The sequence below is a fragment of the Anguilla rostrata genome, chromosome 8 (assembly GCF_018555375.3).
Source record: "Anguilla rostrata isolate EN2019 chromosome 8, ASM1855537v3, whole genome shotgun sequence".
Taxonomy (NCBI): Eukaryota; Metazoa; Chordata; class Actinopteri; order Anguilliformes; family Anguillidae; genus Anguilla; species Anguilla rostrata.
Window position 1 is genome coordinate 54682863 of NC_057940.1, and position 23019 is coordinate 54705881.

The 23019-nt window shown below is 49.0% G+C and overlaps 1 protein-coding gene across 3 annotated transcripts; it reads right to left on the minus strand.

The window, feature by feature from the left end:
• Window positions 1–1089: 1089 nt before the first annotated feature.
• On the minus strand, window positions 1090–22273 carry ehmt2 (euchromatic histone-lysine N-methyltransferase 2). 3 transcript variants are annotated; one of them, XM_064349010.1, is made up of 29 exons: window positions 22187–22273; window positions 20556–20673; window positions 19615–19702; window positions 18880–19026; window positions 18222–18442; window positions 17674–17752; window positions 17428–17519; window positions 16921–17076; window positions 16441–16509; window positions 15883–16015; window positions 15421–15531; window positions 14625–14761; window positions 14322–14465; window positions 13685–14001; window positions 13252–13482; window positions 12448–12530; window positions 12188–12294; window positions 11511–11633; window positions 10647–10748; window positions 8620–8724; window positions 7637–7791; window positions 7191–7358; window positions 6727–6871; window positions 5771–5848; window positions 5521–5636; window positions 5180–5266; window positions 2962–3040; window positions 2422–2597; window positions 1090–2170 (listed from the first exon to the last, which is right to left on the minus strand). In XM_064349010.1, exons 2-29 carry the CDS (start codon window positions 20580–20582, stop codon window positions 1990–1992), a joined length of 3657 nt encoding a protein of 1218 aa, XP_064205080.1. In that variant the 5' UTR covers window positions 20583–20673; window positions 22187–22273; the 3' UTR covers window positions 1090–1989. The 3 variants fall into 3 exon arrangements, with proteins under 3 accessions (XP_064205080.1, XP_064205082.1, XP_064205081.1); XM_064349012.1 differs by having other exon boundaries at window positions 20512–20673; XM_064349011.1 differs by lacking the exon at window positions 20556–20673 and having other exon boundaries at window positions 22187–22269.
• Window positions 22274–23019: the final 746 nt, after the last annotated feature.

The window sequence follows — 23019 nt, forward strand, 5'->3', positions numbered from 1 at the left end:
GTGGCCAATCGCGTTTGTTGTTAGGCCTAGGTTTACAATAACATAGCTAGGTAACAAAGACATAACCCATCACAACAGGGGGTATTATTTTGTTTTGTATTGTTGTTTATATGTCAGAATACACTCATGAAGTGGAAGCTAAATGTATCCCAAAGCTAATACATTAAATCCAAAATTGAAACGCTTCCAGTCAAAATGAAAACACGAGGCCACACTGCAAAATGATCGGAGTAAACAATGAAACAATTAAAGTGAGTCAAAATCATAAAATATTACAACACATAACACACGTATATTTTAAAATGAAAATGCAGAGTGGCATTCTTTCGGTATTATTATCAGTTGCTGCCAAACGGCACATGACACGTAGAGGACACCTTAATGTCATTTTAAGAATAGCCCACTTAAAGTACAAAGACTACAACCATTTGAAAATGACAATATTTGGAAACTGGGAAATTTAAACATGTTAACAACGTAAACAACTGTATGACAGACAAGCAGTCTCAGAGGCTCTTGTGAGATTTTGCACAGGTGGCACTGACTAGATGCTTTTTCATAAGGTGAGGAGGACATTGAGTTGGTGGCTGATCCCGTTGGATCAGAATCAAACTGGGCGTAGACCCCGTTGAATCAGAGGATCAGAATAGAACTGGTGGTCTATCAAAATAGACACAATGGCTTCAGAGAACAGAACTGGCAGAAGGTTGTGACCTCGGATATGATGCAGAAGGAGTCCAATCCCTTTGTGCTTTTTTTTTTTTTTTCAGTAGGACAGAACTCAGAGCAAGAGAGGGTTGAGGGACTATATCGGCAGGTTTGGGGACGGAACAGTTAACAAGGGTGAGCCCGAAGCTCTGAAGCCTAAGAAGAAATCATTTTTACTTTTTACCCGTTGCGTTACTTCCTGGTTCTGACCTGCTCCCCATAGGTTTCTATTGACTCCACATAATACATAAGGAAAAAATTCAATTTACAAAAAACAAAAAAACAAAACAGCCAATATTTTATTCTTCATTTTTATTCAGTTCTTTGTTTTTAATAACAGTAAGGTTAAGGCAGGAGTTTACTTTTTTTGGTAAAAAAAAAAAAAAAAAAAAAAAGAACAGAGCAAGTAACCTTAAAATCATCAACCGCATAATCTGCAAGCATCTACACATCCTACTTCTTGCCCTAAAAACAAAGGCAGCAGCCCATAAGGCCAGCCTTCTAATACAGGGTGCGGTGGCACACCGCATGACATCATGCTACAGCGCCATCTATTTTTAAAATGGCCGCCAACCGCATCGCAGCCTGATATGTACAACAGAGCTCAGCGCAGGCCACAGGAAGGCACGATGTCATCAAACACACGCCGCCGCGGCCCTGCAGTCGCACCCGTTGCTCCGCATTCTTTACACGGAAAGCTCCGCCTCCTTGACCGTTGGCAACAGACAATTTTCAAATTTTTCAAGTTCTTCTGGAGAATTCATCTAGGGGCTTCTTGACCAACGACAACACTGGTGGCGATGGGTGGTCTGTACTGTAAAGTAGCAAAGTGGCTAACGTTAGCGACCGGAACCTTCAGTTTGTTAAGAAACAGAAAGAAGCTGAGTTATCTGGTGAGTTTAGAGAATCTGCAGTGGCACTCAGTACATTAAAAAGTGGCACCAAATCTGCCCTCTTTTTCACGTGGAAGTGGTAACAGGCTTAATGTCCTCTCATTCCAGGGAACTTCCACCCAGAACCAAAAAAAAAAAAACAGCTGACACACAGGACACAACTGACCAACAGGGAGATATGGAGGGGCACACACACACACACACACACACGCGTGCGCGCGCACACACACACACACACTCACATGCGCACACACACACACGCACGCACGCATACACACGCGCGCACACACACGCATTCACATGCGCACACACACACACGCGCGCGCACACGCACAGGTCAGATCAGGCCCCAGGAAGAACCAGACTCGGGCCCGGGAGAGGCCAAGGCCTAGGAGTTTCCTAGCATGGCCAGCCCAGGATCGGGCATGGATTCCGGGCAGGCCTCCAGGCGAGCCAGCCTGCTCTGCTCCAGGGCGATGGCCTCCGCGGAATGCTTGCATTTCTCCGAGCCGCACTGGCAGGTGAAATACTTGCTCTTGATGTCCCAGAAACGGTCACCGTAGTCGAACCTGGCACGGCAGGGGAGAAAAGGAGAGGGTCTCAACTCCAGAACTATATGTCAACACTTCAGGAAAAATTGTTAAAAGATACGAGCACGCTGCTATAGTCTTATTTAAAGAAAACAACCAACATAACTGCTAAACAAACTACATAAATACAAAAAAAAAAAAAGATTTTTCTCCCATCACTGGTATAATTAAGGTTTTATTCATTGTTATTTTCCTAAATGAGTTTAGCTGTTGGTTCTGGGGGGTCTCACCCCAGCTCCTGCCCCATCAGGATGTCCCGCGAGCTGAAGAAGGCGATGCGGGGGAAGCGCAGGTCCTGGTGCAGCATGAACACGCGCACGGGGATGATGTTGGGGTCGCACAGGTGGTTGATGAAGCGGCTGATGTTGCCGTAGTAACGGGCGTCGATGCAGTACACCTCTCCGTCCTGCGGGAGCCAGGGGGCGAGAGGGCGGAGATACAGGTGTTCAATGCAACATGTGTATGTACTACAGCTATTATTACATCATATACTATATTAATTGTATATCGTAACTACAGCTATTATTACATCATATACTATATTAATTGTATATCGTAACTACAGCTATTATTACATCATATACTATATTAATTGTATATCGTACTACATATTATAACTGCTTCAAAGACTTGAAAAGCTTCTGAGCAGAACGTAAGTGAGATACTGATGGTCAGGTGTGAATGACAGGAGTGAAAATACGTTGGACACCTGTGTTGGACAGGTGTTATTCGACTGTTTGAAGGACAGGTTCATTGGACAGGTGTGGTACCTTGTTATCCAGGTCAAAAAGGTAAGAGTCGTCCTCTCTCACGTCAGCCTCTGCGTCCGAAATCAACTCTCCCACGTACCTGCATGTGTGAAAACCAAGGGCTACCTCACACTCCGGAACACACGTGTGATATAGGGGATGCTCATATAGGCAGTGTGATATAGGGGATACTCATATAGGCAGTGTGCTATAGGGGATGCTCATATAGGCAGTGTGATATAGGGGATACTCATATAGGCAGTGTGCTATAGGGGATGCTCATATAGGCAGTCTGATATAGGGGGGGCTCATACAGGCAGTGTGATATAGGGGATGCTCATATAGGCAGTCTGATATAGGGGGGGCTCATACAGGCAGTGTGATATAGGGGATGCTCATATAGGCAGTGTGATATAGGGGATACTCATATAGACAGTGTGATATAGGGGATGCTCATATAGGTAGTGTGATATAGGGGATGCTCATATAGACAGTGTGATATAGGGGATGCTCGTATAGGCAGTGTGATATAGGGGATGCTCGTATAGGCAGTCTGATATAGGGGATGCTCGTATAGGCAGTGTGATATAGGTGATACTCATAGACAGTGTGATATAGGGGATGCTCATACAGACAGTGTGATATAGGGGATGCTCATATAGGCAGTCTGATATAGGGGATGCTCATACAGACAGTGTGATATAGGGGATGCTCATATAGGCAGTGTGATATAGGGGATGCTCATATAGGCAGTCTGATATAGGGGATGCTCGTATAGGCAGTCTGATATAGGGGATGCTCATATAGGCAGTGTGATATAGGGGATGCTCATATAGGCAGTGTGCTATAGGGGATGCTCATATAGGAAGTGTGATATAGGGGATGCTCATATAGGCAGTGTGCTATAGGGGATGCTCATATAGGCAATCTGATATGGGGGGGCTCATACAGACAGTGTGATATAGGGGATGCTCATATAGGCAGTCTGATATAGGGGATGCTCATATAGGCAGTGTGATATAGGGGATGCTCATATAGGCAGTGTGATATAGGGGATGCTCATATAGGCAGTGTGATATAGGGGATACTCATATAGACAGTGTGATATAGGGGATGCTCATATAGGCAGTCTGATATAGGGGATGCTCGTATAGGCAGTCTGATATAGGGGATGCTCGTATAGGCAGTGTGATATAGGGGATGCTCGTATAGGCAGTCTGATATAGGGGATGCTCGTATAGGCAGTGTGATATAGGGGATGCTCATATAGGCAGTGTGATATAGGGGATGCTCATATAGGCAGTCTGATATAGGGGATGCTCGTATAGGCAGTGTGATATAGGGGATGCTCGTATAGGCAGTGTGATATAGGGGATGCTCGTATAGGCAGTCTGATATAGGGGATGCTCGTATAGGCAGTCTGATATAGGGGATGCTCGTATAGGCAGTGTGATATAGGGGATGCTCATATAGGCAGTCTGATATAGGGGATGCTCGTATAGGCAGTGTGATATAGGGGATGCTCATATAGGCAGTCTGATATAGGGGATGCTCATATAGGCAGTGTGATATAGGGGATGCTCATATAGGCAGTGTGATATAGGGGATGCTCGTATAGGCAGTCTGATATAGGGGATGCTCGTATAGGCAGTGTGATATAGGGGATGCTCATATAGGCAGTCTGATATAGGGGATGCTCGTATAGGCAGTCTGATATAGGGGATGCTCGTATAGGCAGTCTGATATAGGGGATGCTCGTATAGGCAGTCTGATATAGGGGATGCTCGTATAGGCAGTGTGATATAGGGGATACTCATATAGGCAGTGTGATATAGGGGATGCTCATATAGGCAGTGTGATATGGGGGGGCTCATATAGACAGTGTGATATGGGGGGACTCATATAGGCAGTCTGATATAGGGGATGCTCATATAGACAGTGTGATATAGGGGATGCTCATATAGGCAGTGTGATATAGGGGATGCTCATATAGGCAGTGTGCTATAGGGGATGCTCATATAGGCAGTGTGCTATAGGGGATGCTCATATAGGCAGTGTGATATGGGGGGGCTCATATAGACAGTGTGATATGGGGGGACTCATATAGACAGTGTGATATAGGGGATGCTCATATAGGCAGTGTGATATAGGGGATGCTCATATAGGCAGTGTGCTATAGGGGATGCTCATATAGGCAGTGTGCTATAGGGGATGCTCATATAGGCAGTGTGATACCGACTCGCAGATAAAGCTGCCCTGGGGGATGTCCTGCAGCGCCCGGACGCCCCATCCCATCTTCTCTGTGCGATAGAGCTGCAGCCGCACCCTGGGGGGGGGGAGATGACAGAGAGAGAGAGAGGTAGGGAGAGAAAGGGGAAGAAAGAGGGGGGGAGAGAGAGAAAGAGAGAGAGAGGTAGGGAGAAAGAGAGATGAGAGCATCGAGTTACATGAGGGTTATGCGCACATGCACACACACACTCACACGCACACACTCACACACCTTCTCTCTCGCACACGCACACTCACACGCACATGCACACGCACACTCACACTCACACTCACACTCACACACGTACGTACTTGATTCCAGCTTGCACCACCCTGTTCTTGCAGGTGCGGAAGCAGGAGCAGGCCAGGTTGCACTCAAAGATGAGCGGTGGCTCAATCTTATTGAACTCCTGCAGCAACCGCCGGTCCTGGGGCAGGGAGAGAGGGGGGAGGGGTGGGGGGGCATTTCAAAAAGTTTTGGTGTGGGAGAATCAGACTGACAAAGAGAAAGACACATTTACACTTTTTTTTTTTTTTGACACTTTTTTTTTTTTTTTTTTACCTTGTCATACCAACAGCGGATGCTGAGCTGCCCACACAGGCAGTTACTGGAGGAGCAGTCATCTGTGCAGCTGCAGTGCTGAGGGGGGGGGGGGGGGAAGAGTGAGAGAGTGAGGACGGGGGAGAGGGAAGGGGAGAGAGACAGACAAAGAGAGCGTGAGATTTATTTTAACTCATCTACTTTTTCGTGCACTTTCATTTCATACTTTGAGTGTCGACTGCGTTCAAGGTTCGTTTCAAAAACACTTCTGAAACATATTCAAATGAAGTGTTCCAGTATTACGCCATATGAATCTGAAAATGGACGCCAATTCACTTTTGTTCTCCTACATCGTAAAAAAAACTTTGGATTAAAGCTTCTGATAAAAGTAATACCGTAGTTTAAAAGCACCAGTAAGTGCTTAACCCTAGTTTAAATGCGTAATGTGGTCTGTAAGAGTACCTGTAAGTGTGTAGTGTTGCAGTCTGTAAGAGTACCTGTAAGTGCGTAGTGTTGCAGTCTGTAAGAGTACCTGTAAGCGCGTAGTGTTGTGGTCTATAAGAGTACCTGTAAGCGTGTAATGTTGTCTATAAGGGTACCTGTAAGTGCGGAATGTGGTCTATAACAGTACCTGTAAGTGCGGAATGTGGTCTATAACAGTACCTGTAAGTGCGTAATGTGGTCTATAACAGTACCTGTAAGTGCGTAGTGTTGCAGTCTGTAACAGTACCTGTAAGTGCGTAATGTTGTGGTCTATAAAAGAGTACCTGTAAGTGTGTAATGTTGCGGTCTGTAACAGTACCTGTAAGTGCGTAGTGTTGTGGTCTATAAGGGTACCTGTAAGCGCGTAGTGTTGCAGTCTGTAAGAGTACCTGTAAGTGCGTAATGTTGCGGTCTGTAAGAGTACCTGTAAGCGCGTAATGTTGTGGTCTACAAGGGTACCTGTAAGTGCGTAGTGTTGCAGTCTGTAAGAGTACCTGTAAGTGCGTAATGTTGCGGTCTATGTTCATGGTGGAGGTCTCGCAGTTCTCAGAGATGTACTTGTAGTCGGAGGGGCAGCCCTCCTCATCCACCCCATTGACACAGGGAATCGGCACATTCTCATAACCCTGAGCTACATCACTACAGGGAGAACACACACACTGAGGGGTCAGTACAATCTATACACCCCGTGTGTTATTAACACGGAACTGAGAGAGGGGGTTAATACAGTCTCTACACACTGACTGACTGACTGAACACTACAGAACACCAACACTGCCCTGAGAGAGGGTTAATACAGTCTCTACACACTGACTGACTGAACACTACAGTACATTAACACTGCACTGAGAGAGAAAGAGTGTGCATTACAATCCAGTGATATCAACACACATATCAACGAATCTTCCAAATATGAACGAATTGGACAAAAGAAAGACAGAGAAGGAAGGTGCCAAACCTGCAGATGATCCTCTCCGTGCGAACGACCCGATTGGCTATCCCCCTCCGCAGCTTCCTGTTGATCTGGAGCGACACCCACACTGGCGAATCGCATCGCGCCAGGGAGAGGGGCGTGTCCCCTTCCCGGTTCATGATGTCGATGTCTGCCCCCCGAGACAGGAACAGCCTAAGGGAGAGCCAAAGGTCAAAGGTCAAAACAGGACAGGAACCACATTTTATATGAACTTAGATATTTTATATATCAATTTTTATGAAGACATTTCTGTGGTAATTTTACACCTTGTTGTCCCCAATTTCAGTACAGTAATGCAAATACAAAACCAGGATAATTCCCTTATTTTGTCATAGTTTTGTTTCTGATTGGACGGATTGGGACTGAATGCTCCGTTCTGATTAGACGGATGGGAGACTGCTCCATTCTGATTGGACGGATTGGGTGCTCACGTGACGCAGTCCTGGTAGCCCTCGCGGGAGGCGATGTGGAGGGGCGTGTCTCCGTGCATGTTCACGGAGGACAGGGGGCAGCCAGCGTTCAGGACCAGCTCAGCAATCTCCACACTGCCAGCGAAGGACGCCCAGTGCAAACACACATTCATCTCCTGGGGGGGGGGGGGGAGGGAGAGGGAGGGAGAGAGAAGAAGAGGGAAGAAAGCAGAGAGAAAGAGGAAGAGAGAATTATATACCATTCAAGCAGTGTTGCAAGATGCTTTGGCTAAAACTGTTAAATGTGTAAATGGTTCATGGAGTCATTTCAGTTTTTCTCTACTTGTCTGTGCTGTGCATGTGAATCGTCTGCTCTATCTTTCCAGTGACTGGTTGGATTAGCTCGGTAATTTGACTGAAAACAATGAGTCAGGAGGACAAACACAGCAAACGGGACAGAGCTCAGTAAACAGGGGCAGGGCTCAGTAAAAAGGGGGCGGGGCTCAGTAAACAGGGGGCAGGGCTCAGTAAACAGGGGCGGGGCTCAGTAAACAGGGGCGGGGCTCAGTAAACAGGGGCGGGCTCAGCAAACAGGGGCGGGGCTCAGTAAACAGGGCGGGGCTCAGTAAACAGGGGCGGGGCTCAGTAAACAGGGGCGGGGCTCAGTAAACAGGGGCGGGGCTCAGTAAACAGGGGCGGGGCTCAGTAAACAGGGGGCGGGGCTCAGTAGACAGGGGGCGGGGCTCAGTAAACAGGGGCGGGGCTCAGTAGACAGGGGCGGGGCTCAGTAGACAGGGGGCGGGGCTCAGTAACAGGGGCAGGGCTCAGTAAACAGGGGCGGGGCTCAGTAAACAGGGGGGGCTCAGTAAACAGGGGCGGGGCTCAGTAAACAGGGCGGGGCTCAGTAGAGGGGGCGGGCTCAGTAGACAGGGGGCGGCTCAGTAAACAGGAGCGGGGCTCAGTAGACAGGGGGCGGGGCTCAGTAGACAGGGGGCGGGGCTCACCTTGTCTTTGAGGGTGACATCAGCCCCGCGGTTGAGCAGGGCTCTGATCACAGTGATGTGCCGGTGTTCCGCCGCCCAGATAATGGGGGTCCAGCCCCCACTGTCCTGAGAGCCCACACACCAAGAGTTACCCCACACACACACACCAAGAGTTACCACACACACACACCAAGAGTTACCCCACACACACACACACACACACCAAGAGTTACCACACACACACCAAGAGTTACCAACACCACACCACACACAAAGTTACACACACACACACACAAACCAAGAGTTACCACACACAACACCAAGAGCCCACACACAACACACACCAAGAGACCACACCACAACACACAAGAGTACCAACACAACACCACCAACACACACACACACACAGAGTTACCACACACAACACACACCAACAAGAGTTACCACAACACACACCAAGAGTTACACCACACAACAACACACAAAGTTACCAACACACACACACACACCAAGAGTTACCACACACACACAACACACACAAGAGTTACCACACCACACACCAGTACACACACACACACAAACACACACACCAAGAGTTACCCCCACACACACCAAGAGTTACCCAAAAACCACACACCAAGAGTTACCACACACACACACAAGAGTACCATCACACCACACACACCAAGAGTTCCACACCACACACACCAAGAGTTCCACCACCACACAACACACACAGTTCACACACACACACCAAGAGTTACACACAACCAAAACACACACAAGAGTTACCACACACACACAAGAGTTACACACACACACACACCAACACCAAGTTCACACACCACACACAAGAGTTACCACACACACACACCAAGATTTACAACACACTACCACACACACCAAGAGTTACCACACACCAACAACACCACCAGAGTTACCCACACCACACACCAAGAGTTACACAACCACAAAGTTACCACACACACCACACACAAGTACCACAACACCCAAGAGTACCCACACACACCAAGAGTTACCACACACACACACACACAAGAGTTACCACACACACACGCCAAGAGTTACCACACACCCACACCAAGTTACCACACACACACACACACACCAAGAGTTACCCCACACACACACACACACACACACACACACACACCAAGAGTTACCACACACACACACCAAGTTACCACACACACACACACACACACCAAGAGTTACCACACACACACACACCAAGAGTTACCACACACACACATACACACCAAGAGTTACCCCACACACACACACCAAGAGTTACCACACACACACACACCAAGAGTTACCAACACACACACACACACCAAGAGTTACCACACACACACACACACACCAAGAGTTACCACACACACACACCAAGTTACCACACACACACACACACCAAGAGTTACCCCACACACACACACACCAAGAGTTACCCCCACACACACACACACACACACACACACCAAGAGTTACCCCCCACACACCAAGAGTTACCCCACACCAAGAGTTACCACACACACACACACACTCACACACACCAAGTTACCACACACACTCACACACACCAAGAGTTACCACATACACAAAGAGTTACCACACACACACCAAGAGTTACCCCACACCAAGAGTTACCCCCCACACACCAAGAGTTACCCCACACCAAGAGTTACCACACACACTCACACACACCAAGAGTTACCACACACACTCACACACACCAAGAGTTACCACATACACACACACTCACGCACACCAAGAGTTACCACACACACACACACACACACACACACCAAGAGTTACCACATACACACACACTCACACACACCAAGAGTTACCACACACACACACACACACACACACTGTCCCGAGAGCCCAGCACACCAAGAGTTAATACAGGCACACACTCTCACATACACATACACAGACACATACACATACACACACACACAGGCACATGCGCGCGCACACACACACACACACACACAGGTAAACCGGCCGCAGTCCCTCACCTGTGCATTGATGTCCACCTGGCCGGTTCCCAAGAGCAGAGTGACAATCTCCAGGTTGCCGAGCTTCGCAGCGTGGTGCAGACCCGTGGAGCCGTCCTCCTCCTGGTGGACAGAGGGAGAATTACACCCTTAAAATCATGTCATGCCCGCTTCATAAATGTTCTGCATTTGCGTCTGAAATGCTGGCAATAATCCAACATTAGAATGAACTAACTGAGCACAAGAGGATAGAGGAGACTACCGGCAGTGAAAAACACACTGGCTGCATCTGAAAGGTGTAGTAGGTGGGTAGTAGAGGTGTAGCAGCAGGCTTCTGTTTGAGACGCAGCCAGTGTGACTGCATCCCTAAGGGTGTAGTAGGTGGCTAGTAGAGGTGTAGCAGCAGGCTTCTGTTAGAGACGCAGCCAGTGTGACTGCATCCCTAAGGGTGTAGTAGGTGGGTAGTAGAGGTGTAGCAGCAGGCTTCTGTTTGAGACGCAGCCAGTGTGACTGCATCCCTAAGGGTGTAGTAGGTTGGTAGTAGAGGTGTAGCAACAGGCTTCTGTTTGAGACGCAGCCAGTGTGACTGCATCCCTAAGGGTGTAGTAGGTGGGTAGTAGAGGTGTAGCAGCAGGCTTCTGTTTGAGACGCAGCCAGTGTGACTGCATCCCTAAGGGTGTAGTAGGTGGCTAGTAGAGGTGTAGCAGCAGGCTTCTGTTTGAGATGCAGCCAGTGTGACTGCATCCCTAAGGGTGTAGTAGGTGGCTAGTAGAGGTGTAGCAGCAGGCTTCTGTTTGAGACGCAGCCAGTGTGACTGCATCCCTAAGGGTGTAGTAGGCGGCTAGTAGAGGTGTAGCAGCAGTCGAGGACGAGCCCAGTACTCACGGCATGGTAGACACACGCTCCGCTCTGTATCAGATACCGCACCACCTCCATGTGGTTGTTGACAATGGCTTCCAGCAGAGGGGTCCTCAACGTCTTGTCTTGGGCGTCAACTTTAGCGCCTGCCTATAAAAAAAATAAAATAAAAACCACAAGCAAACACACAAAGTTTTACAAAAGCACTGACAGAGGCAATGAAAGAGACCTTACAGGGCTTTGTCACCAAAGACATTGTATTGGGGACCATCTCTCACTGGGGTCAGCAGACATCACTGTTAGCAGGGCTTACCTGTATGAGCAGGTATAAGGTGCGGGGCTTACCTGTATGAGCAGGTGTAAGGTGCGGGGCTTACCTGTATGAGCAGGTGTAAGGTGCGGGGCTTACCTGTGTGAGCAGGTGAAAGGTTTGGGGCTTACCTGTATGAGCAGGTGAAAGGTTTGGGGGTGTGGGGCTTACCTGTGTGAGCAGGTGAAAGGTGTGGGCTTACCTGTATGAGCAGGTGAAAGGTGTGGGGCTTACCTGTGTGAGCAGGTGAAAGGTGCGGGGCTTACCTGTATGAGCAGGTGTAAGGTGTGGGGCTTACCTGTGTGAGCAGGTGTAAGGTGTGGGGCTTACCTGTATGAGCAGGTGAAAGGTGTGGGGCTTACCTGTATGAGCAGGTGAAAGGTGCGGGGCTTACCTGTATGAGCAGGTAGCAGACCTCCAGCAGGCCCCTCTGGGCTGCAGCGTGGAGAGCACAGCGGCGATTCTGGGAGTCGGACTGGTAGGCGGGGTCAATACCCTCCACTGAGGGGGGGGGGGGAGGGGAAAGGGAAAGATAGAGATAGAGAACCATTTACCTTTCAATGCACTGTTGCAAGATGCTTTGGCTAAAACTAAAGTGAAGCCCACACACACGCGCGTGCACATAAACGCGTGCGCGCACGCATGGGTACGTACTGAGCATGAGCAGAACGCGCTGGACCTCCCCTTGTTTGGCGGCAGGGTAGAGCTGGCGGGGGTGGAACCTCAGCTTCTTCCTCCTGCGTAACCACGGAAACAGCTGTGCATCAACAGTGTGTGTGTGCGTCTGCCCGTGTATAAGCGTGTGTGTGAGTAAGAGTGTGTCTGTGTGAGTACTATGCGAGTGTGTGTCAAGAGTGTGTGTAGCTGGGTGTATATGGTGAGTGTGTGTATATAGCAGTGTGTGTGCGTGGTGTGATAAGGTGTGGTATGCTTGCTGTGTGTGTATAGGTGAGCTTGTGTGTGTGTTACTGGTGGGTGGTGCATGTGTGTGTGTGTTGGTGTGGTAGTGTGAGTGTGTGTGTGTGTGTATATACTGGGTGAGTGTGTGTGTGTGTGTGTGTGTGTACTGGGTGAGTGAGTGTATGCTTGTGTGTGTGTATACTGGGTGAGTGTGTGTGTGTGTGTGTGTGTGTACGTGTGTGTGTACTGAGTGAGTGAGTGGTGTGTGTGTGTAGGTGAGTGAGTGTATGCTGTGTGTGTATACTGGTGAGGTGTGTGTTTGACTGGTGAGTGAGTGAGTGTGTGTGTGTGTGTGTGTGTGTGTGTACTAAGGGAGTGTGTGTATGCTTGTGTGTGTGTATACTGGGTGAGTGTGTGTGTGTTTGTACTGGGTGAGTGAGTGAGTGTGTGTGTGTGTGTGTGTGTACTGGGTGAGTGTGTGTGTGTTTGTACTGGGTGAGTGAGTGTATGCTTGTGTGTGTGTATACTGGGTGGGTGTGTGTGCATGTACACACATACCTCTCAGTGTCCTGGATGAGAATGGCCTTCTGCAGCGCCGCCCTGCTGGGCCCTGGCGGCAGTGCGCTCGGGCACACCGGCCTCCCATTGGGCAGGCAGAGGGAGGGGCCAACGCTGTCCACGCCCCCCTCTCCTGGTGGGGCCACGTCCTCCACCCCTCCTGAACCCGGAGCCTGCTGCACCTGCTGCTCCGGACCCATCCGCACCGCCCTACGACCCTGCATACGAGCACTGGGGGGGGGGAGAGAGAGAGGGGGGGAGAGAGAGGAAGAGAGAGAGAGAGAGAGCACATTTGAATCTAGCACATCATGTGAAATAACTGAAAAATTACCATCCCTAATTTTACCATTACAGATTTGATTCCCTTATGTTTTATTTTCCATGCATCCCTCTATCCCTTCATCCCTGCCCTCCCCTCCCACCCCCTTCTTACCTGCTGGGTCCCACAGCCCTCTTCACCCGCGGGGGTGTCCCGACGGGGGGGTGGAGAGAGAGAGAGGAGGGGAGGGGCGGGGGGAGGGAAGGGGTGGTGGTGGAGGCGGAGGCCGTGACGACGGTCGCCGTGGAGGCAGTCGGCACGGTGACCTCCTGGGCCTCGGAGGCGTCCTCCCCACAGTGGGGGCAGAAGAGGAGGCCGCCTCCCATGCCCCGCCCCCTGTCCCGCCCGCCGCCGCCCCCTAGCACCGAAACGCAGCCGCGGTGGAAACGATGTGCGATACGCAGGTCTGGGCAGCACTCCAAAAACGTACCCTAGAGAGAGAGGGGGGGGGAGGGAGACAGAGAGAGATAGAGGAGTGTACTGAGATGTTACTCATGAACTACTCAGATTTGGCTGGATCCACTCATCAAATTAATCTCCTACTCAAAAATGACTCACAGATTACTCAAACCCTAATCACACAGCCTACCCAAACAATACTAACAGCCTACTCGAACGCTACACACGGCATACTCAAACGCTACACACAGCCTAATCAAACGCTACACACAGCCTACTCACACACTACACACGGCCTACTCAAACGCTACACACAGCCTACTCAAACGCTACACACAGCCTGCTGTCTCACCGTGATGCAGAAGTAGCCGCAGCCTGGGCAGCAGTGGTGCTTGACCATGTGTGAGCGATGGCTCTCGCACAGAACCATGAGGGACACGCGGCTGGACGGCCTCATCGTCTCCCCCTTCACTATGGTGTTGGTACAGCCCACCAACTGCCAGAGGGAAAGGGGATTTAATGCATGTACACCCCCCTCCTTTTCTGCACATTGGTACCGCCCATCAATTTAGAGAAAGTAGACTCACTCACACACTCACACACTCACACACTCACACACTCACACACTCACACACACACACACACACACACACACCTCTCCGTTGATGCTCTCGGTTGCCATGCAGAGCCGGTTGCCAGGTCCACTCAGCCCATCTACCCGAGGCGCCTCCATCCTGCAGCTGCACAGAGGCAGCTCCTCCAACCGCTCCATCTCCCCACCCTCACTGTCCGCTACAGAGAGAGAGTACAACCGGTCAGTCTCCCCACCCTCACTGTCCCCTACAGCTCCTCCAACCGCTCCATCTCCCCACCCTCACTGTCCGCTACAGAGAGAGAGTACAACCGGTCAGTCTCCCCACCCTCACTGTCTGCTACAGCTCCTCCAACCGCTCCATCTCCCCACCCTCACTGTCCGCTACAGAGAGAGAGTACAACCGGTCAGTCTCCCCACCCTCACTGTCCCCTACAGCTCCTCCAACCGCTCCATCTCTCCACCCTCACTGTCCGCTACAGAGAGAGAGTACAACCGGTCAGTCTCTCCACTCTCACTGCCTGCTACAGAGAGAGAGTACAACTGGTCAGTCTCTCCACTCTCACTGTCCGCTACAGAGAGAGAGTACAACAGGTCAGTCTCTCCACCCTCACTGTCCGTTACAGAGAGAGAGTACAACCGGTCAGTCTCTCCACCCTCACTGTCCGTTACAGAGAGAACAAACGGTCAGTCTCTCCACTCTCACTGAACAAGAAGGGGGGAGATGGGCAGGTGCAAGAGAAAGAGACGGAAGATTGGATGGAGAGGAGCGGAAGACAGAAGGGAGGATGGAGAGGAGCGGGAGAGAGAAGGGAGGATGGAGAGGAGCGGGAGATAACACAGCACAAACCGCTCTGACCTCGCTGGGGGGAGAGCGTCAGACTGTCCGCGGCCGCGATGTCCAGGGAGCCCAGCGGAACCTCGGTGTATTCACTGGAGCCGCCCTCCACCGCCACCGTCTCCGATACTCCTGAGAAAGCACACCGAAAAACAACACTGAGCAACCACACCGAAAAACAACACTCAGCAACAACACCGAAAAACAACACTCAGCAATAACATCGAAAAACAACACTGAGCAATAACACCGAAAAACAACACTCAGCAACAACACCGAGAAACAACACTCAGCAACAACACCGAGAAACAACATCCAGCAGCAACACTCAGGAGCACTCAGCAACACTGAGCAGCAACACCCAGCAACAACACTGAGCAGCAACACCCAGCAACAACACTGAGCAGTAACACCCAGCAACAACACTGAGCAGTAACACCCAGCAGCAACAGTGAGAAAAACCACTCCCTCTCTCTCTCTCACCTCCCTCCGGTTCCGTCTCCGCTTCCCTCCCCCTCTCTCTCCGCCTCATCCTCCGCCCGGGCGGTATCCATGGCGACTCGCTCCTCCCCTTCTCCTTGGCTCCTCCCCTCATCTGCGGGTCAGATCCTGAGCTCTGGGAGAGAGACGGAGAAGAAGACTGAGACGCCGACGGACAGGGGGGCGCGGAGAGACAGACGCACATGGAAACGCAGACTCGCACACAGATGTACACGCAGAAAGGTAAGCAGATGTAGCAGACAGACAGACAGATGTACACGCAGAAAGGAAAGCAGATGTAGCAGACAGACAGATGTAGCAGACAGACAGACAGATGTAGCAGGCAGGCAGGCAGGCAGACAGACTCGCAGACAGATGTACACGCAGAATGGAAAGCAGATGTAGCAGACAGACAGACAGATGGAGCAGACAGTCATACAGATAAACAGACAGACGGACAGACAGACACACAGATCCACATGCAGATGTAGCAGATGGTCAGACAGACACACAGATGTAGTAGATGGACAGACAAACAGACAGACAGAGAGAGCCACTCACGCGATCAGAAATATTCCCAGACTCCCCTTCTCCTTCGCTGGCTCGTTCCTCCATCCCTCCATCACCAGACTGTGAAAGACAGGAAAAAAAGGAGAAGAGGTAAGAGGGGAAAGGTCAGTATGACTGACTGGGCCTGCTTACCCTCAGCAAAAAGTGCGTTACACGCAGCAACAGTCCGTTACCCACAGCAACAGCAGGTTACACACAACAAACACAGCACCAGCAAAGCCGTAGCGATAATCCGTTCCACACGTTTACACCTGCCGACGATGCATCACTTTTCACTTCTCCAAGTGACTCTGGATAAGTGTTTGTAAATGTTTTCTAAGTTATTTTAATGTAACATAACGAAGATGCTATTCCAGTTTAAACATTCACTCCACTTCTTTTTTCCACTGGTCATCTCCCACACGCTGAAGACAGAGTAGACCTTCAAGTCGTGTTTTATTTTTGGTTTTGTTTTTTTGGGGAGGAACTGACCTTGCTATCAGAGTCCCCTCTCTCGTCTGCCGTGTAGTCATTGTAGAACAGGCGAAACTCCTCCTCCCCCATGTCCTCCTCCCAGTCCTCCGCCCAATCAGAGCGGCGTTTGGCCACTGGCCCCGCCCCCTCCGCCCGGGGAGTTTCTGCGACAGGCTTTCAAATGGAGGCATGACAACATTGGTCACAAGCGTCCTCCACCCCCCCCAGCTCTATTTCACCCCCCCCAGAGAACCTCACATACACAAGCACTCATTTCCAAGACGGTCAGAGAATACAGAGATGAAAACAAAAAAATTATTTGCCTTGGTCATGGGGAAAATTAATAAATAAATAAACCAGGTGTTAAAAAAAAAATGTAGAAAAAAATATTTCAAAAACCCTGAAGATGACAAGGTGCCGTACATCTAGTGATGAGGCTTCACAAACCCAAAAATTAAACCACACCCACAAACCAGAAATAAAATAAACGCAGAGTCAGTCCTAGCAGGACACTTGGCCCCTCACCTCTTTATCTGCTACAGTGCAGTTCTCTGCTTTCCCTGCAGGGGGTGCTGTGGAGTCCAGGTCAGACCCCACCTTCCTCCTCTTGGCTGCAGCTGAGGCAGAAGATCACACTGTCAGACTCACACACACACACACACACACACACACACACACACACACACACACACACACACACACAGCCAGTGACGGGCCGAGCCTTTGGCGGTGGCTGTGAGGCCTCCTGCGTTTTCGGGATTTGGGCCTCACCTGCGCTGCTCTCCGACGGGGGACAGGTGAAGGATTCCGTGGGCTGAACGGGCACAATGGGCGACTCCAAGCATCTCACCTGGGGGGGAAGGGCGGGGTGCAGGGCACAGATATAACCCAGGCTAGCACAGGTGAGCCGCTGAACGGTGCCAGCGTTTTTCCCTGAGCAACAAGGCTAGCGCCATCTAGCGCAATCACAGAATACGTACAGTTAATGTGCGCTTGAGCTGCATTATGTTCTTTGGGAGGGAGGGAAACCCAGGGAAAGAGCATGGTGGGCCAGAAACAGGGCATGCTAATGTACCAACCGGCACTCTTAAAACTCCAATCCAATCATCAGTCATGTTTTAACTCAAAATTAGGCAATATATCACAGTATATATATATATATATGTATATATATGCAAACCTGAGTATATAAACATGTGGCGAATTGCACATTGAACTAGGGGGTAAAAATGAATTTAAAAATTTGGGACAAGAGCAGGAAAAATAAAAATGACAAGACATGAAAATCAAAATGGCCGACTACGGAGGAGGAGACGCACCTGGGTCGGCGGGGGCCTGTTCATGGTCTTGCGGGCACGGTGGATTTTAGGCTGCGGGGGGGCCGCTGTTGGGGGAGGCGTGGAGGAGGAGGAGGTGGAGGAAGAGGAGGGTAAAGGTTTGCTGCCGGGACCCGAAACGCTCATTTTGGCTCTGCTGGTGGAAGAGGAAGAGGAGGAGGAGGTGGTGGAGGAGGAGGCAGGGAGGGTCTTTGCTGCGTGGCCTGGAAGAGGGAGACGAACAAGAGAGAGAGAGGGAGAGAAAGAGAGAGAGCAAGACCGACGCTGTCAGATCAACAAAGATTAATTATGCAGGTACTAACATAATATTTACATATGTAAAATAATTAACTTAATTACAGTACTGTGCAAAAGTCTTACCGGCACCCTAGATTTTTACATATAATATATAGCATGTATTTGGTCTTAGATGTTTTTTTGTTTTCTGCATTAGCGTGTCAGTAGAAGAGAGCAAATTTGAGATTTGCAAACATAAATTTTCCAAAGCTGCACGTAACCGAGTTGGCGACGCGGCTTTTGGCGCTACGCTGGTCGCTTTTGCGTCCGACGAGTAAACCGCCGTTTCACGGAGCAGACGGGGGACTGAGCGGCGAATCAAACCTGCCGCCAGACTCCGCCCGTCCCGCCCGGGCGCATTTACCGCTGAGGCCTTTGCTGGCGGCAGGGCCCGCGGCACCCGGCTTCCCGCCATCCTCGCCACCCTTCGCCGCCTCCTTCACCAGCGACAGCACGCCCCCCATGGGCTCCGTCTCCTTGGAAACGGTCACCGTGGCATCACATAACTCGCCTATGGAGGAAACGGGGGCAGTAGAGTCCAAGGCACGTTCACTTGCGTGAGGGAACCTATGTCCATTTAAAGGCATGCTATGCAGGACTTTTAAAGCCTGTGTTCACAATCAAAGAAGTCTCCTCTGCTTTGCCGCATCTGAGCCATTACACCCATTACAGAAATTTGATCCCAAACCACATGCCCAGTAGCCACACCCACCCCTCCCCACACAGAAAAGACCACCACACCCAGAAGCGTCCCTGCACACACTTTATAATAACAAAAAACGGGTGCATGGATTGGACAAAAGTCTGTAAAGGAAGAGATTGCCAGTGCATTATAGATATGCCTTACATGGGTTATTTTTAATCATATTTTCTAGTTCAAAATCCTGCAATAGTAGTTGTTGTTTCCAGAAAGGTTTCCTTGTTGTTGGACATAAAATTAAGTACACATTGTATGATAATACCTCATTTCAAAGGCAAGAGACAACTATAGAGAAATTATAGCTAAAGTAAAGGGATGTGTATTTTTTTTTTTTTCTTTTGACAAACGCTTGCGGTGCGAACAGACTCATATATAACCACCGTCTGTATCCGTACTTGCCTGCATCTGATTGGTTAGTATCACGTTTCACGTCCGATTCGGCTTCTTCACCCTTACCCTCGGTTGGCCCCTGCCCTTCGACAGCCGCCTAACAGATTCAGAGGGAAAACGCAACAGACAAGAAAATAAATAAAACCACCACGCAAAAGTGACCTGCAATACACAAGTTTCATCCCCAGGGCAAACGCTCCTAATCTAAGCGTTCCAGAGCACCTGCACATAGAGACACGTCGACCTCTTAACAGCACTTCGTTCACGATCGCGAACTGATCTGGGAATTCCTGGGAAATTAATCTGGGAACCTGGGAGATTGCGGAGATGTAACGTGGGTTGCAATGCAGCTGCAAGACCATAAGACATTTCCCCTTGTTTTGTCTAGCTAGCAAACGTAATTGATGCAAAATAAGCAAGCATTGCAAAAGTGTTCAGATGTAGCCAACGGGTTAACTTGCAAGCAATATTGGAAGTGCTAAACCTTAGATGGGGTATCGATCAGACGGCGACCTCGCTGTCGTAGCTGGCACTGTCAAGGATACGATATTACCGCCGGTGCAACAGACAATGCGCGAAAAAAACTAGCAAGCTTACAGCTGCAAGTTCCATATCTCACAGATATAACCAGTTTTACATAAACCGCTCGCTTAATGAAGAAGACGCAAACGAAGAAGACAGCTGATAGCTGACAGGATAGCTAATTAGACAGTTAAGCCAATTCAGCGAGATAAACAACTGTTGTCTTGCTAGCTCTACCGGTCCGCTAGCTCCGCTAGCCTGGTAGTTCATACAGTGTTGCAAGCTTGCACGTTATGCACTGCAGTGCCTGCACGTGCAATGCATTTAAAATATGAATCGGCGAATCTTCGATTTAAGAGGACACGGACTAGCGTTTATATTTACCTTTAGCGACCTTTTGCAACCATTGTTTGGAATTATTTCCCTACCTCGGCTGCCAGTTCCGACGTCGACATGTCCACCCCGGGTTCCACAAAAAAGCAATCGTTACAGGCTGACGTACCATGCGTCAGCGTACGTCCACCTCCCTTCGTCCAATGATTGCATCTGGATAGGATATTACGTATGACGTCAATTCTCAGTGTCTATAAATGGGCGTAAGCACTGACTCCAGAGCAGCGCTCCATTGGGCTGTCTGTGTCATTAACATTGTATGGAAATTAATGTAGCTGATCCAGAATCAGCACTTGGAAACAATACCCATCGCACTTTAGACTTGGTACCCCTCTACGCTCGAGCATCTTGTAGAACAGTGGTGTCAAACTCGTGCCATGGAGGGCCGTGTGTATGCAGGTTTTCATTCCAGCCTCAGATCTTGATTATATAATTAGTTAAATTATTTGCTGAATTAGGGATGCAGGTTTGTGCACAATGGTGACCCGACGTCTATGGTGACCCGCATTGTCTAAATAAAAATTTTCTTATATTCTGTGCTTCAATGCAGTTAAACGCATATGGCTGAATGAGTAATTGGACTCAATTAAGGCAGCATTAATTGGCTGGAATGAAAACCTGCATACACACGGCCCTCCATGGCACGAGTTTGACACCACTGTTGTAGAACAACCAATATGCGCTGTTCAGACACAGGGCCATAATTTTTTTTACCGGACTGTACGTTTTAAGGGTATCATATTTATAATCAGACTTATGAAATGAGCAAGATGAAAATCTTAACGCATGATGACTTCTGCAGGACAACTAGTACATGCTGTCCCAAGAAGGAAGTCTTCAGAGTTGCTAAACGCATATTGCTGAAATGACTTTATCTTGACAAAACACCTTTATGTTCCCCTACACGGAGAAATTCCAAAACCTGTGATGGGGGAATCAACCTTACATACCATAGATGTAATCATTTCCATATAAGAAAAGTGTTTTTTCTTATATTTCAGACCAGAGTTATCCTACTAAAACGTGTTCATTATTATTAAATTAAATCTTCCCAAGACCTGTTAAAGAGAGGGTATGATCAGAGCTGAAGTGGTTTCTCATCCAGTTCTTGGATGTTGTTCTGGGATCTTTTCTGACTTTCTGGATGATTTGTCGCTGCACCCTTGGAGAAATATATTCAGGCTGGCCACACCTGGGAAGATTCACCACTGTTCCCAGTGTTCTCCATTTGGAGATAAAGGCTCTCACTGTGGTTTGGCTGACTCCCAGAGCCTTAGAAATGGCTTTATAACCTTTCCAGACTGATATATTCCCAACAACTTTTTCATCTCTTCTTCTGAAATTTCCTTCGATCATGTCATAATGTGCTTGTGGAAACATTGTGGTCACTACTTTACTCTGATGGTAATGTTCAATATGAGTGAGGTTTAGATACATCAGGGCTGGCTGCGTTCAATCAGCTGAATCTTGAGTGACTAAGAGGGCAATTACTTTTTCTCAGGGGTGATATGGTGGTTTGACAATTTAATTAATTTAATGAAAAAAGTTAACTACCTGTTAACACGCATTTTAATGTCCTGTTAACAGGACATTAACGTCTCGTTATTTTCTCTAATGGCCTTCCATACACTTTGTCTCCGAAGCATACATTAGCCTTAACACTCACTGTGATTAAGAACATTGCTTGCTTGCTAGGTAGCTAGCAGGGCTACTGCGGCTAGCCGTCCCACTTGCATTTCCTGCCTTTCCGGGTTGGTGAAGTGTCTTCATGGCTGTCTGCCAGAACACAAACAGAAGCTAGCTTTAACTAGTAGTGACTAGCAAATGAAAATTATTTTATTTAGATCCAACACTCAAAGGTTTGTTTGATTGTTTTTCATAACTATTATCATTAGCACGTTAACTAGCTAACGCTAGCTAGGAACATCGCTGATTAAGAACCTACTGTTTGGTAGCTAGCAGGCCTAGCCTACTGCCGCTAGCCACTCCAATCACAGTTCACACGGGCTGTCACCTTCCAATGCTGATAGAAGAAGCTAGAAAGCTAGATTTAACTAGCTAATTAGCACATGTCCGTGCAGTTATTTTGATTCAAGTGTTTACTTAACTACTCTTCATTTGTTATTCAGGTGTCTTTTGCTAGTTCAGAACTCCGATGGTGAACTAATTGCTTACCTAACTACCTAACTAGCAAGCCAGCGGAGCAAACGCCATCCCAATCTCAGGTCCTGCCAGCAGGACTATCGCCTCACTACCCGAAGCTAGAAAGCTAGTTTCATGTCATGCACAGAAACCATCTGCATCATATATAGTAAGTAGATCCATTACCTTGCTCCTCCTATTCGAATATTATGTTATAGCATTGAAACGAGCATAGTTAGCAAACTAACTACCAGATAGATTCCACCATAAAGCCTACATAGGAAGCACCACAGTGGTCCCAAACCCTGATCCTGGAGAGCTACGGGGTCTGCTGGTTTTCATAGTGATCTGCACTTC

What these genes read in the sequence shown, in the direction of transcription:
- ehmt2 (XM_064349010.1), bottom strand. Translation starts at nt 20,582, where the DNA reads ATGTCGACGTCGGAACTGGCAGCCGAG. An exon ending in CCGAGAGCATCAACGGAGAG is followed by an intron (nt 14,466 to 14,624) that starts GTGTGTGTGTGT and finishes TCCCTCTGGCAG; the next exon opens with TTGGTGGGCTGTACCAACAC. An exon ending in CTCATCCAGGACACTGAGAG is followed by an intron (nt 12,531 to 13,251) that starts GTATGTGTGTAC and finishes GTGGTTACGCAG; the next exon opens with GAGGAAGAAGCTGAGGTTCC.